Source organism: Calypte anna, chromosome 3 (assembly GCF_003957555.1).
Source record: "Calypte anna isolate BGI_N300 chromosome 3, bCalAnn1_v1.p, whole genome shotgun sequence".
NCBI classification, from domain to species: Eukaryota; Metazoa; Chordata; class Aves; order Apodiformes; family Trochilidae; genus Calypte; species Calypte anna.
In genome coordinates, this window is record NC_044246.1 from 88,939,008 (window position 1) to 88,955,718 (window position 16,711).

The 16,711-nt window shown below is 35.3% G+C and overlaps 1 protein-coding gene across 1 annotated transcript in view; it reads left to right on the plus strand.

Moving 5' to 3' along the window:
• The window catches only part of EYS (eyes shut homolog), a 709,634-nt gene that overhangs the window by 198,283 nt on the left and 494,640 nt on the right, over positions 1 to 16,711 (plus strand). The window contains exons 14-17 of the mRNA XM_030447573.1: positions 9,191 to 9,313; positions 10,295 to 10,408; positions 10,713 to 10,826; positions 11,278 to 11,391. Coding sequence (XP_030303433.1) covers positions 9,191 to 9,313; positions 10,295 to 10,408; positions 10,713 to 10,826; positions 11,278 to 11,391 — 465 coding nt within the window. The remainder of the gene's footprint in view (positions 1 to 9,190; positions 9,314 to 10,294; positions 10,409 to 10,712; positions 10,827 to 11,277; positions 11,392 to 16,711) is intronic.

Sequence of the window (16,711 nt, forward strand, 5' to 3'; positions counted from 1 at the left end):
TTATATGAGAGTTTTTACTTCTGCCACATACGCTAATTGTAAGCCTTCAGAGACTAGAAGAATAGTGAGCAAGTTGTCATTACCCTTTTACATAGTCAGACATTGGTGGCCAGAATTTTCCTCATTTTTATCTTTTTTAAGGTGAAATATGGCGCTGCTTTTGTTTTCTCACTGGTGGAGCACTATTGATTTAATTTGTCTTAATCTAATCAAAGCTATTTCTACTAGGCAGTTTCTTACTACAGTTTTTTCATTGTGCATAAAGGAATTTTTAAACACCATAGATTTTGCATCTAAATTACAAGAACACATTATATAGGTTGGGGTTATAAATTACCTATAGGTAACAAGAAACAAGGTATGGACTGCAATGTTCATCATCAATTTCTCTGTATTGACATCCTCCCTAAGGAAGCCATGTATACTGACAACTTTGCAGTCCTTCTGGTAAAATGAAATTAGATAACTGCTACTTTGTCATAAGATTTTTCTTTTTCCCTTCTACTTTTGTGGCTATATTCTTTTGCAGTTTTAGAAGACCATTAGGTGCTGTACTAATGCATTGTATCACAAACTTATGTCACTGCCCATGTAGGGAGGCTGGAACTAGATGATTTTTAATGTCCCTTCCAAACCAAACCATTCCATGATTCAGTGACATGATAGCCTGTCTTATTTCAAGGCAGCAAGCAAAGTAAGAAAAAAATTTATTCTACCATTTCTTAGTGTAAATAATGGAGAATCTCAAGTTGCCTGCTGTGGTACAGTAATCAAAAGTCTGTTGTAAAAGCTGTAAGTCTTCTAGTAGAGTTCTGTAAGATGTGTAGAGGATGCCTCTATTCTTACTTAATCGTTTTTCTCTAATTCAAAATGTTGAACAAAAAGATTCCTACAGTACTGCAAGATGCATTTAGCTTTTTCCTAGGTTTGAGGGGGTTTGTAGAAAGAAAAACACTGTAGGACAATATTTCTCTTACATCTTCTCATTAAAATCTATGGCTTAAGGTCCATCTTGTCCAAAGCAATAGAACTGGTCATTCATGTAAGGCTGCAAATAGAGAAGTGATGCACTCATTAGCCCTCACTGGAAGAAACAAAGTCTTGACAGAGAAAGAATGAAGAAAGTGATGAGAGGTCAGAGAGCTTACAGAGAAATTCGAAGATCACTAGTCACAGAGTTTAAGAATTCTCTCATTTAAAAAGAATTTTCTAGATAAGTAACTTCTGCTATTTTGCTCTATATTTAAAAAGAGATACTGTTATTAAAAAAAAAAACCAAAAAACAAACAAACAAAAAAAACCCAGATGAAAACAAACAAATAAAGAACCCCTACATGCATTTGGGTAATTCTTTAGGCTAGAAAAAGGAAAGAGAGGAAAGTGTCAGTCTGCTTCCTAACAAAGAGAGACAGTTGTTGATACAGGATGCCAGGAAGTTCTCAACATCCTTTCTGCTTGACCTTAGCAGAAAAAGTCAACTACTGTCAGAAAGGAAGATCTTCTTCCGTAAAATAAAAGAATAATCTAAAAACCACTTAGATAAAAATGCGTACTTTTTATTTGGTCAAAACTTCAACTGTGGTATATAGAAATGATTCAGAGCAATTTCAGAGCTTGTGGATAGGTCAAATAACAGAAAAGTAGAAAAGAACAGAGGTGAAGTATCGAACTGTCAGGTTGAACTTGAATTCTTGAAAAAATACTAGAGAAAATATAAAGATGAACTATTTATAAGAATCTGAAGCCTACAAAAAGGCGGCAATCAGTCACTAGGTAACATGGATTTCTCAAGAGCTAAATGTGTAAAAGCATTGCAATTTCTGTTCTCAAGTGGTAATAAAACTTCTGGGTAGGGAAGAAGTAGCTGATATATTGTGCTTAGTGAAACTACCACTAAATGAGATTTAACTCACTGGAAAAAACAGTAGTGATTCAGTGTGGAAAAGAATTTCACTTGAAGTGTTTTGGGTCCACTAATATTCTTCATTAGTGTTCTTCATCAGTGACCTGGATAATGGAATTGGGAATATTGTGACTGAATTTTGCACGAATATGGAAGAGACGAAGGCAAGAACTCTGATAATTGTCTGGAAAAGAATGAAAGTTTAGTCGATCAAAGAGGAGTCCTCTTTGCAGACATAAAACAAATACATATAAATTGGGAATGACCAGGCACTGATATATAAAAAAAACAATAAACAAAAAACAAAACCCCATATCCAGAGAATTAAAGCTAAATGAGATTCAGCTATGTACTGGTGTTGTGGGAAAAGAAATCTCCATGCTGAGATATTTTGGTCAGGAATTCTGCTTATTGTTAATCAGTCAATTAACAGAGGCTGACAAAACTGGGTCTGGTTAGCCTTGAGAAGAGGCTTAAGGGGAGACCTTATTACAATGTTTCAGTACTTAAAGGGCAGCTACAAAGAAGATAGAGACTCTCTATTTACAAGGAGTCACATGGACAGTACAAGGGGCAATGGGCACAAGTTGCTCCTGGTGAGGTTCCATTTGAATACAAGAGGACAATTTTTCAAAATGAGGACAGTCAGACAGTGGAATGGTCTCCAAGGAGAAGTGGTGGATTCCCCCACTTCAGAAAGATTTAAGTCTCAGCTTGACTGGGGTGATGACACATAAACAATAATATTAGAAGGGTTGAACCAGATGATCCTTGAGGTCCATTCCAACTTGACATGCTATGCTTCTGTGATTAAAAATAAGAAGCTAAATCTAGATGAACACAGTACTTTAACATATGATGTTAAGATGTACACCTGATGTACGGTCACCACATGATGTGACTGAAACATGTATTGCCAACTATTACCCATCTCCTAAAGCCTATTGATATTGATAGCTCCATGCCTTTGTATGGAGTTGTAGATACTCAGATTTTGATCAAGAAAAATAGAAAACAAGTAATTTCTATCTGTAAAGGTGGAGTTCATTGGTGAATGAAGATTTTTATCAGAAAAGCCTTTGTGTGCTATAAGTGGTGATCAAACTGCTAGAGAAAATCTTGATAACGTTATAGAACTCAGTTTAATCTGTCAATTTGTTAATTTTTAAATATGCCAGACAATTTACATTCAGGTACTTACCTGTAATTGCCATCTCATTCCACAAGGGACTGAATTTATGAATTGGAAATAACAAGAACTTTTGCATCTCCTGTACAGGAGCATAACTGAAGCCGTTGTAGGTAGAAAAGAATCTCCGGGCTTGTGCAGCATCTGCAGATCTATCAGTGAGGGGAAATTACTGCATCTGTACCAAGAATTTCTGTCCTAGCATGGCTATGACCAGTACAAATTGGATGACAGTAATTGCTTAGGAAAAGCCTAGAAAAGGATAGGAAAGGCATGTGGCTTAAGGATCATACATTGTATTGTCCTGGTTTAGTAAGGTCTACCTGTTAGGTCTGTCAGCTTGGAGCTAGCTGAATCAGAAATTACCTAGGCCAGTCAAACTTCATTTGGTCACAAATCAATTTTGTAGAAATTATATTATCTATAATCTAGATTAAATCTTTTCTTTTGCTGTCCTTGAAAGGTACATCAGGTTACCATCACTGTCCTAAGATGACTGAGGCAGAACTTCTGTAATGTCAAGAATATTTTAAAATATACATGAATTTGTTGTTTCCAAAGTGAGTGAGCAGTAAGAGGAAGGTGGACTGCTATTTAAGATTTCTCTCCTGACTAAATTAATTTTAAATTATGTATACAACTTTTTGTTGAAAAAAATAGACTTGTCTTCTTTTCAGAAAGTCATTTAAAATTCAAAGTGATATGTAATGATGACTTTTCAGCAGCCAGTAGAGGTTTTTGAGGAATACATAATGAAATGTTTTTTCATCAGAAAAGGCTGACATGATGGGATAAAACCTGACTTTTGACCTAGGAGATTTATTTTTCTCACTTACTACTTAGTTGAGAAAACTTTGCATAAGATTTAAAGCTGTTGAAAGATTCACTTTAAACCTAAGTGACAAAAAATCTAAATCAAAAACTTTCTTAAAGTCACATTTGCATCATTTTTCAGACTCTAGTTTTAGAATATGAAGTTTTAAAAACTTTTAGTGAATAATTCTGTTATTCTAATCTAGTTGCTGAAGTTTAAATTAATTGGCTTTGCTGAAAATTAGTGGGTTTTGGTCTTCGAGTTCCAGAAACCCTATACACCCCATATGATAAATTAGAGAAAATTGCATCTTCCACTGTGTCTTTTATAGTTGTGACTGGTTACTTAAATACAACAGTCACATGTATTAGTTAGAGGAGGATGTATTTATTAGAGCAGGTGGCCACAACAAAGCCTTTTCCTATTGTATTGTCTGAGGTGACAGCAACATTTTTTTCTCCTTATTTTCATGCAAAGACCTGTTTATTTCCCTTTCTCTATCTTGTTGAACTATCCTATTATTAGTTGCATATTTTTAGAATTTTGTCTTTGGTCAGTGCACTGGTGTTTCAGACATGGGGGAGAGGAGGGGGAGAAGATAGGAGGAAGGGTGAGCACAGGGGTGGCTCTGTGAGAATTTACTGGAAGCTCCCCCAGCTCCAATTCTGTCCCTGTCTCTGCCCAAGGCAGAGCAGAAATGGAAGCTGGATGTGCCTCTGACAGTAACATATTAAAGAAAGGGAAAACAAAACTAAAATATTAAAAGACCTGCAGAGGAGAATAGAGGAGGTGAGATCAATTCCAGGACGAAGACATCAAGGCCTTTGGGGAAGAAGATGAAAAAGGGGGAGACAGTGCCTGAGCAGAGATTTTTCCACATCCAGTGGTGAGATGGCAGCTGTCCCCCTGCAGCGCATGGACGATCACGGTAGAACAGTCCTTGAAGGACCACGGTGGGGCAGATGTAGATTTGTTGCAGATGGGCAGACGCAGAGCCACAGCCTGTGCAGGATCACAGCAAAGGTCAGATGTGGATCTGCAGCCATGGAGGACCCCGTGTCAGAGGAGGTGACTGTTCCCGCAGCAGCCGTGACTCTGTGTGCAGCCCAGGCTGGAGCAGTCTGTGCCTGAGGGACTGCACCTCCTGGGAGGGACTCATGTCGGAGGGGTTCCTGAGGGACTCTCTCCTGTGAGAGGGACCTCGCGCTGGAACAGGAGAGGGCTCTGAGGAGTCCTCTCCCTAAGGAGGAAGGAACGGCAGAAACACTGTGTGGAAAACTGCCCTTAACCCCCCCTGCCCCTCCCCTGTGCCCTGAGGGGGAGGCAGCAGTGAAGGGATCTGGGCCTGTGAAGAAGGGAGGGGTGGGAGGAATGTATTAAAATATGTCTTTTTTCTCATTCTACTGGTAGATTAAACATTTTTTTTATTATTATTCTCCTGAAGTTAAGTCACAGAATCACCTAGGTTGATGATGATGATGAAAATGATGATGAAAAGACCTCTGAGATCATCAAGTCCCACTCTTCATCCACTATTACTGTGTTTACCAGACCATGGCACTGAGTGCCACATTCAGTCTCTTTTTAAAAATATCCAGGGATGGAGAATCCCCCACCTCCCTGGGCAGCCCATTCCAATGCCTGATCACCCTCTCTGTAAAGCATTTTTTCTAATATCTAACCTAAACCTCCCCTGACAGAGCTTAAGTCCATGCCCTCTTGTCCTACTGATAGCTGCCTGGGAGAAGACACAGACACTCCCCTCGCTCCCCCGCCTCGCTCCCCCCCCCCCCCCCTCCGGCTACACCCTCCTTTCAGGGAGTTGTAGAGGGTGATGAGGTCTCCCCTGAACCTCCTCTTCTCCAGACTGAACACCCCCAGCTCCCTCAGCCCTTCCTCACAGGACTTGTGCTGGATCCCTTCACAGCCTCCTTGCTCTTCTCTGGACCTGCTCCAGCACCTCAATCTCTTTCCTGAACTGAAGGGCCCAGAACTGGACACAGTAATGAGGGCTGTCTAGTTTTGACTGTGACTGTAACTGGAAATGAAAAACTCCTTTTCTTTGTCTTGATTAAAGAACCTTTAGGTGGATTTTCTCCCCCCTTGTTCTCCAGTGGGGAGTGGCAGAGTGAGCAGAGGTATGGTTGTTACTGGCTGGGCCTAAACCATGAGAAATCTGTACCTTTAGTATAGTTTCTGCAGCACGTACCACTTTTATATTTTAAATTTTAGAGGACCAAAGTAAAAGAACGTGTTGAATAAAAAAAACAAAAGAAATTACTCTGTCTCAGAAACAAAATTAATAAAATGGCTTATATGTTATTACTACCAGTAATAACCCCCTTGTAAATTAGGGGACATTAGCAATCCATTAGTATGAAATAATCTTAGACAATTAAAATATTGTACAGGTTTTAAGTGAATATATTAAATTCTGAAATTTGTTCCTTTCAACTGTTTTTGAGTTATTTGCAGCTGTAATTTCAGCAAGAAACAGCTTTTTCCCCCGAAGCAGTATTTGTTCAATAAGAGTGAATGCATGCACATCTCATATCATGCTTGCCCTGACAATAAACCTTAATATGAAGTTCCAGTTAACACCTTGAGATGTACCTGCCATCCAGAATATAAGGAGGCATGTAGAATAATCGCCATAAATCACTGTGTGGCTGGAGTATGTCAGAATGGATCACAGGGCAATGACCTCCCTGGAGAGTTTGTGTGTTGCAGTTTGACTATTAAAAATCACTTTTGTCATGAGGCATTTGGCTTTGCCAGAAAGAAATGTCTGAAGTGTGTAAATGCGACATTTCTGGGAAAAAAATAGACCCTGCTGCTAAATTTCCATTATCTAAATTCATGAATTACTTTTTGAGTGTCTGTAGCAGAAGAATAATCTGACCATTTATTTTTATAGGTAATAATATGTTCTTAAGTACTGCTGCTGAGTCTGTTTTGATGACAAACTTTAAACAAAACCAGATGTTTATTATTAAAATTGTGCCCTGAAATAATCACCTTTTGTTCTTCAGCTTAGTATAATAACTTCAAACATATTTTTCCTTGCTACAACACTTTGATAATTCATTCAAAACCCACACAAAAAAACCCAGCATACATAGGTTAGTGAGATTTTCATTTCCAATCTGTAAAGTTATTATGAGTATTTATTCTTATATTCTCAAACCAAAAAATCATGTTGTATTTTCTATATTCAGTATCTCCACTTGGACCACAGCCAAAAAAACACATGTAACATTTATATGTATATATATATATATATGTATGTATATATATTTATAAATATATATATCTGTATGTAACTGCTACCATCATTTTTTAACAATTACATTTTGCTTTTTCATAATTTTTTATATTAGTTTTATGTAGTACTTCAGCTGGCAGATGTTAACAGATATTTACAAAAGCAAAAATGAGAAAGGTGTTTGAATTTGTAATAGCAATCAACAGGGAGGAAAACTTATGCTGTGTGAGAATGTTGCACAGCTGGTGTTTTGGGATGAAATAAAAACATAGCTTGAAGACACCTTTCTGCATCTACTGATTTAGGAGCCAAAGTGACTGCATGTGTTATAGGGCAGTTTTAATATGCATTGTCTTGTGTTTATGCCTCAAAGGGTTGTTATACAAGCCAGGATTTCTTAAGCGCAGTATGCTTCAGAAGTTTACCCTGATGGTCAGAAGTTGCTGTCTTACCTGATCTAACCAGCTGTTCAAAAACTAAAAAAGCTTCCAGATCAATTGTGCCCTAAGGACATCATTTACATTTCCTGTAATTTGAAGACTGTGTTTAAAATGGGCCCAAGCAGGAATGAACTTTTAAAATTTTGTAATAATTTATTATTATGGATCTGCACTTAATAAATGCCTTTTAAAAATATTCTGTTTAGTTTTTAAAGCTGTAACAGTACACTGTAGTAATTCAGATTTCTTTGAACATCTTTGATCAAAGATTCTTCCTTCTTGTTGAGTAAAACACTGATGAACATAAGGTCAGATATGCGTCAACTCAGTGGTACATAAGAATCTGTTCACGCAGTACCTATGCTACTGAAGCCTGGCATGCATTTATAAATCTTTTCTAAAATGAAATACAAAGTTCAGCTTTTCAGCTGGACTTGGTATCCAAGTTTGTAAGACATTGAAATTAGTCATATTTAGCTCTCTGAACCAAACCTCTGGTTTAAGTCTTTTAAGTAACTTCATGCTGTAATTGTTAAACTATAATAAATTGGTCCAGTCTCTTTTGATCTTTGCTGGAATATTATCTTTGCAAGAATCTAAAAAATCTTTAGAAAATTTTAAAGTGCTCAGCTAATAGGAGAACAGTAAACTATACTTTTATTTTAGCTCATTGATATATTTATTACAAATGTTAGATGAAAAATGTCTAAATTTTGAAATGACTTTTTTGTTAAGCACTTGGATCCCTGCTCAACACCCAATAATTGACTTTTTTAATTGCCTTATTAAATTAATGTAAATATTCATTAGGTTTGAAAACTACTATTTTTCAGTGAAACAGTATATTTATTGTGAATGTACCAAAATAAAGGCATTGCCAACAATGAACCTTGTGATTTTCATGCTGGATGATGGCTTCAGAAACTATAAAACCTTAGCTAATATATTTTAAGTACAAAATGTAGTTTCATATTTTATCTTTGAATTTCTTTAAAAAATTGTGCACATGTAGCCCTCAACAAGAAACACAGATACTCAGTGTTCCACAACATTAAGTTTCTTGCTAACTTTAAGTTAACTGATTCAAAAAATCAACACCAATAAGCTGCCAAACCTGTCATATCTTGTAATATCTACTTTATAGCAGAATACATTAAGACAATTTTTTTTGGCCTGAAAAAATTGGATGTTTTCTTTAGTTTTCTACTAAAAATGAGAAGCCTTTTATCAGTAGTGTGTTGGCTGATATTTCAATACAAATACGAATATCTGCATAACACCACTTGAACAAATTGACATTCTATCAAATTCTCTTGAAGACCTATTATATCTTGGTTTTTATTACTGTTGCAAGTATGATTTTATTAAACAGTTCTTTTCTTCCATTTACAATTGCTTTGCATATGAACCTGAAAATTTCAAAGAAAATGGAATATTTTATTCTATCCTAAATAAAATTTTGAAATTTAAGTGAAGAACACAAAAGTACTTAGCAAAATTGATCTCTCCCTTCTTTATTACCTCAGATTAAATGTGATAACAAGGTTTTCATGAATTCTGTTACTCTATTTTTCATCAGGTTTTACCGGGCAGTTTTGTGAAGCAAATGTTCCTGCTTGCCTGTCACAACCCTGTGGAGCCTCCAGCATATGTCAAGATATATTGGGTGGCTATCTCTGTTTCTGTGCACCTGGTTTTATAGGTGGGTTTGAAGGAGTGTTGTTCAACATGTCTAAGTCAGTTTTAAACCTCAGAAATGTTTTTTCAAATGTGATATCACATTTCACAGCACAATGTGATCACATTTTCAAATGTGATATCACACCCACGATCCTGGGCAGGCCTAACTACTCATTCTCAAACACCGCCCTACAGGTCACTATCATTAGTGCAGTCTGAGTAGATTTAAATTAACTTTGTTATGTCAGCATCCTGTCATTTTTAATTCTAAATTACTTTTTTTAAAATAACCAACAAAACATTTCTAGATACAGATTCAGATCTTTTCAATCACCTGGATGATGAACTAATCAAACACAGTTGGAATTCCATGAGTGTCAGGTGAGATCTACAGGCCAGATCCATCCTGCCTTACTGCAGGGACTTTGATGGTGCTCCCAAAGAAGGAATAGGATGATTCCAAAGTCTCTCTTGATAAGGAGTTAAGGAGGAGAAAGGCGACCAGAGGAATTCAGACTTGGAGTAGACTCCATACCTCTTAAATTGTTGCTCTGTATCCTAATGTAGGTATCCATTTAGATAAAAGAGTGAAGAAGAATACTATAGAAAAAAACTGTGATGTTTTAATATATGATTTTAGAAATATATGATATTAATATGATTTAGAAATATATGATTTTAATATGGTTTTAGAACCCATACTTACACTTTTGTGATGTTTCAGGAAAACGAAAGACTTTACAGGTCTTAAAATATTGAAATATGCATATTTTGGATTGCACCTATTAACTAATCTATAAAATGTGTTGAATATCATGTATCACATATACATTTCATTTTTGCCTTTATTCAACAAGAAATGAATTCCTCAAAGTTAATATATGGCTCATGGGTAAAAGTTGCCTGTACTCAGCCTCAGCTATTTCATTTCCTTACTGCTGCTTGCACTGAAGACCTACCAGTGACACATCCCTAATGAAGTGAATCCTTCACTTGTTTCCAGGTAATAACTGTGAGATTGAGGTGGATGAGTGTCTTAGTGACCCTTGTCACAATGGAGCTACTTGTGTTGATCAACTGAATGCCTTCACTTGTGTCTGTCAGGATGGATTTCAAGGTATTAAAAAATCCATAGAACTATAAATTCTACATGAATGAATCCTAACTAAAGTTCTGTGCTTTGTTTTCATGATAGCATGGACCTTAGTGTTTTCTCACAGCTTGTGGCTCAGCTGTTGGGAATGGATCCATGGGATTCAGTGAAATTTTGCAAATAGCATAATCTGTTTCCTGTAATCTTTTTAAACTGTTGGAAAATTTAATATAATAGAATCAGAGCAAAAACTTGTCTGGGAAAGTGGTTTTTTGGGGGATACTTATGCAGTAACTTCTCTCCTCTTTGCCTGATTGTATATTTATAGGCACAACTTGTGAAGCAAATATAAATGAATGCCACTCTTCTCCATGTCTTCATAATGCAACATGTGCAGACCTCATAGGTGGCTATGAATGCCTCTGCCTGCCTGGCTTTACTGGTGAGTTGTATTCATAGCAAAACTTGTTTTCCACAGGGAGGTAGTCCACAAAGTATCCATTAAGACATCATTGACTAATTTGCTTGTGTTTCCTTCTCATTTCTCTTTATCTGCCCTTGTCTAATGTTTCATTTGCATTCCAACAAACTGGAACACTGACTCCATCTGTAAACTAAATAGCACAAGATAAATTAGTCTGCATTTAAAAAGGCCTTCAGAGCTTCCACACACAGGGAAGATTAGTTACCACTTAGCAACAATGAAACAAGTTGTTATGTATTTGTGGTGATAAGAATTAAATGGATGTTGACATTAGTATGTGTGGCTCTTCATTTGGCTGATTTATGTTAGTTTCATCTTACAAGTTGCTTTAGATTCTTGTGGTGCAAATGAATTAGAAATTGGCACCTGATTGTCTTACTAAATGTTAAAAGTTTTTGTCTTTTTAAAGGTGCAAAATGTGAAACAGATATAGATGAGTGTGCTTCATTTCCCTGCAAGAATGGAGCCACCTGCATTGACCAACCTGGTAATTACTTCTGCCAATGTGTAGCTCCTTTTAAAGGTAATGAACACCAAGGGAGTGGGGAAAGCAAACATAATTAACTTTAGAAAGCATTTGTCAATTGTCTCAACTCATTTCACTCTTCCTACAGCATTACTGGTCTTTCATTTTCTCAGGCAAGACTTTTAAAGTGACCAGACAATTATGCCTTAGGCTGCAAGTAAAGTGAAGTAAACTTTGTTTTAACATCTACCAGCAGTGTTTATGTGTTTATTTATTAATCAAAATAGATACTTTAAAATTAGTTTGTTAACAAAATAAGGTTATTTAGAAAATGAGAGATGTCTGCCTATTATGTTGCCATTACAAAAATTGACTTCTTTCCACACTGTTTTATTTTTTTTTTCCTAATGGTTGTGGCATTCTCTAGAATACTCATTCATTACTCATTCATTCTCAGAAAATGATTCATAGTTATCTTGGAATCCATAAATTGTGTGTGATTATTTCTGTTGGTGCTTTTAAAGGAAACACACTTGAAATGGAAGCTTTATTGTGACCTTTTTTCATATAAATTTTGGGGTTTTAATTTTGAATAGTCACTGCTAAAATAATTTAAAATAACAAATTATGCTGTGTTCTTGAGCAAATCTTGTTCAAGTTATAATCTCAGTTGAAGGTGCTTGTTGGTTTATAAATTAAATATACACACATTTTTCCTCCAGCAGTTCAATATAATGATACATAGTTAGGATTCCAGAATAATCATTAAAAGGCAATTTTCTTGGTGTGTTAAGACAGCAGGGCTTTTCCCCTTCAGAGAATAGCATTAAATTCATCATTCATGAGAAAACAGTGAGCTCTAATGTTTCTTCTTATTATTTTAGTTAGTGGTCAAAATTTATTTTGTCATTTTTATTTATGTTTGGCTGAATAAAATCTAATATAATAACAAGTTAATGAGTGCTGCACTACCATAATTGCCTCTGCTCAGAAAGATGTGAAATCATTTTCAGTACATAGTTAAAAATACTGGTCTCAAGTACTTATTCACAAGGAGACAGATTTTCAGAAGACTTTGGTATTCATTTAGATGTTTAAGTGAGTGATTAGAATTTCAGAAAGTCAGTGTTTCTGTAGTCATCCTTCAAGAAGCTAGCAGTGTCTAATACTCTCAATGGAAAAGTTAAGCCCTTCTGCCAAGATTCATAGATGGTAACTGAGATCCTCTGAAAACATAACATTCTTACTTCAGGAAGCCTACAATCCAAAGGGTTCTTGTTGAAATGAAAGATTTTTTGAGATTGCTTACTTCTTTACAAGTTTACTTGACACCTTTCAAGATTAAATTCTTATACAGATGTTGCCTAGATTTATGATGGTATAAATAAAAACAGAATTGACTTCATATATGGCTTCTAGTTCAGTCTCACACCATCTGTTTATTTAACTGTTGTAAATGTAGTCTTTAACCGATTCACGGTAAGCCAGTATAATGGTTAGTTAAACTATGTTCTCTAATTGTGTGGAAATATTCAGGTTACTGTAAATAGTACCTTTGTGTGCACTAATTAGACATAACAGAATTGCTTTATTGAGAAAGTAGAAGGAATATCTATTTTATTTTAGGAATATTTTCACCAGTTTTTCATGTGTTCCTGTTAATGTCGGAGGAAAAGCATAAAGTTATATTGTGAATGCAGTAATTTACTTGGAAAGCAATCTGGAGTTGTATTTCTATAATACATTGTAATGCTTTGGTTGTCCCATCACAACATCTGCCCTGAAGAGAATGCATCACAATTAGGAACATATAATATATCAGTTGATCAGGATGTGTACACCAGCCCTCTACTATGTGGAATATAGAATTAAAGAATTCAGAGCAAGATTTGGACATTCAGGTGCATTCAGACTCAGATTAAGCTAGGAACTGATTTTAGCAATTGAAACTGTTTTGAATACATTTGTCTTTCTTTCTGATTTCCCTGTCTTTTTTTTTTTTCTTTCTTTCTTTCAATTTCACTTCTTTCAAGAGAAAGCAGAGCTACTTCTCATTTTCATGTGCTGCAAACTTTTTGGTATCCTGAATACATACTTTTATATATTACCAAGCTTTTACATTATTCCTATATGAATATAAAGAGTAATCAGAAAATTTATTAAATACTGTTGTAAATTCAAAGTTTCTTGCATTTTTCTTTGTTTAGTTTTGTTTTTATTTTGAAGCACAGATTCGTCTACTTTGACAAAATGTGTTAACTCTTTCCACTGACTTCCATAGAATACGGGAAAATTTCCAAAGCCTTTAAGAACAACAGTGCTTGGCCAGTGGTATTTATCTGGATTTTTCTTCAAAAGTCTGACAGTCCAGGATGTGTGAATTAGTTGTACAAGCCAGATCTGTAAATGCTTTTAGTTTTCCTATGGGCACAAATCTTTTTAGAAAATCCCATTTCCATGGTAAAGTCAATGCATGGAAAGCACTGGAGAACTACGTTTTATGACACAGTTGCTGTAAAACTAACAGTGATAAAATTAATGCATTCTTCTACATCAGTGTTCCCCTGACAATTGATCTCCTCATACTTAGTGTACGATATATGCACTGTATATTCTAATTTTTCATCGGAATTATTATTGCTGAAGCTGGTACCTTTGAGTTTCCCCAAATAATCAGCTGAACAGCTTGTGGCTGCTGTTAGCCCATCTTGGTATAACTGAAAAGGAAAGCCAAAGACAATTATAAGATTTCTAGATACAAAACATCCTTTTGACATCCTTGTCAAATCCTAATAATATTCTAATGACTAAATATGACAATGGTAGGATTTTCATCATATTTTAGCAAAATTCCTTGTTCCATGGAGGAGAAAAGCCAATTTCTATTTTCCAAAAGCTACAATTTAGCTCTAATAGAGCTTTAACTCTAGCCCTAATAAGGTATGAATAAACTGCAAAGTCCATGAACTTTATATCATGTCTTTTGACCTTAGTTTGAAGGAAGTTCAAGCTTTGATTAAACAAAAAAAAAAAGAAATTTATACCAAATTATGTTATTTCTGAAGAGATTCCTGTGTGAACCCACACAGAAATCCTAGAACTTACTGAGAACATGTAACGAAGGTAAAAAAAAAAAGATAGTAGCATCTATATTTATATAATATTACTTTACCATTTATAATGTAGTTAGCTGTATAACAAACACTGCGTGAGCTTATGAATATGTTCTGATTACCCTAGTGCAACTGTTGTTTTAAAGTCCAGTTCTCTGTTTCTGCCTCTTTTCACTAGTGTTCTGTCACTCACTAGGGTAGTATTACTGATTACTATTACATCTCCCGCTTCAATGATGAAATGCTATTTACCATGATGCCACCTACACATACAGCAGTATAATGTTCTTTTAATACTAGATTTAACCTAAGTAGATTTTTGGTGTAGTTGTTTCTGCTTAGTTCTGATGTATTATTACCTGCAAATATGCTAGCTACAAATTTAGAAATGTCTGCATCTTCCACCCATTTTCCATCATATCTAAGGTAAAAGTGACACAATTATTGGATATCTTTTATCAGAGGACATTCTGAAATTGTTCAGAAACAAAAAAATGGAATTAGCTGTTTTTTCTGTTTCATTCCTCAGTGGTAAGATAGCTATTGGAACTGGGAGAAGGAAGAAAGATTAACTTGATTTGGCTACAAGACAAATTAAAGATTTTAATATCAGGAGACAAACAGCTCAGAAGTATATTCAGCTATGGTTCTGGCCAATACACTATCACTGATAGGTTGTTTGGGGTTTTTTTGTTTGTTTGTTTTTGTTGTGGTTTTTTTGGTTTTTTTTGTTTTTTTGTAGTAAAATATCTATTACAGTGTTAAGCAGGTCTCAGCTCTCTTACAAGCTGGATTCCATTTTAGTATCCTAGCTGGGGAGTTGCAATAACTTTTCAATTATGATATTGATTCTACAATTGTGGCCTTTCTATCATAGAGTCACAGTTATTACAGAATTGATATTAAGTGGTAGAGCATGAGGTACAAGAAACACATTGGGAGACTGTATCTCATTAAAGGTTTTTTATGGAACGTAGAATGAAAGCTCCCATGTTTCTATCAGGAAAAACTAACTTGTTCTGTTAAAAATTCATGCACAATTCACAAACAGTGTAATTAGTAAATTTTACAGTCTCCATTGTTAGTTTTCATATATATATAAAATATATATGTATATTTTATCTACATTTATATCCTTGATGCACCTTCCATGTGAAAGCATATTAAATGCAGACCTCAAGGGATTTATTTACGAAGATTTACAGGAAGCAGGAATTGATAATGGTGTTATTTTGAAATCAGCATGTTCTGTAATTTTCAGTAAAGAGAGAAAGACTCCTCATTCTTCTATGTTAAGGACTAAAAAATATTTTTCTAATCCTCAAATCTGCCATATTTTTCAGTCCCTTCTGGTTTCTGTTATTATTTAGAGGAGTATACTTTTTTGTTTTATGGTATTTATTTTAGTATGAGGCTAAATCATACCCATTGTATTCTTCCATCCATGACAGCAAAATCAGAACTGCCTTTTTGGATTGCTACACTTCTATTTGCTTTCCTTAGTTGTAAGTCCTCATATTTCTTATATCTGGAGGAGCACAAGAGTTCACAGTTTTTATCTGGCTCTTGCTCAGTTGTATGACGGGACAAGGAAGAATACCTGAAGTTCAGTTGCTCAAAGACAGCTTAGTAGAGGAGGTTCTCAGATATTCAACTAACAAACACTGTTTTACTAATTCTTAGCAATACCTGCCCTCTGCATAGTAGATGAATCTTTTTTACACTTTGAATTTTTCTAATATTTCATACCTACTTTCAAGGTACTTCTAGGTGCTTCAGCCCAATCATTAGCCATTTCTTCCAAATTTATACTGGTGTTGGTGTTTTGTAAAACCTTTGAAGTATATTCTAACATGCTTCTAGCAGCTGGATACATAGCTATAAATGCTAGTTTACTGTTCACAGCTTTGGAAAGCCAACATTTTTATGTATGTAATATATAGCCATAGCAATGAAGTTAGTTGTAACAATTAGACATCAGTCCTCGATGAGAGTGCAGCAATGTGGGGTTGTCTTTGTATAAGACATGCTGCTTTTCAGCATTTCTGGCATGCAAAAGGAGAGCAATACCATTACAATTTCTGGGCCTGCTCATTTTTATGAGAAAATAATGTAGGTTCTAAAGGGTGGCTTTATTCTTACTTGGGACTGAATACTAAGAGCTGATCGTGCAGTCCCACACCAGAACTGCAAATTTTCCCTATTTTCTAAACTGCCATTAAGGAAAAGGTGAACCAAATTACTTCAACAACATTTCTGTGGCT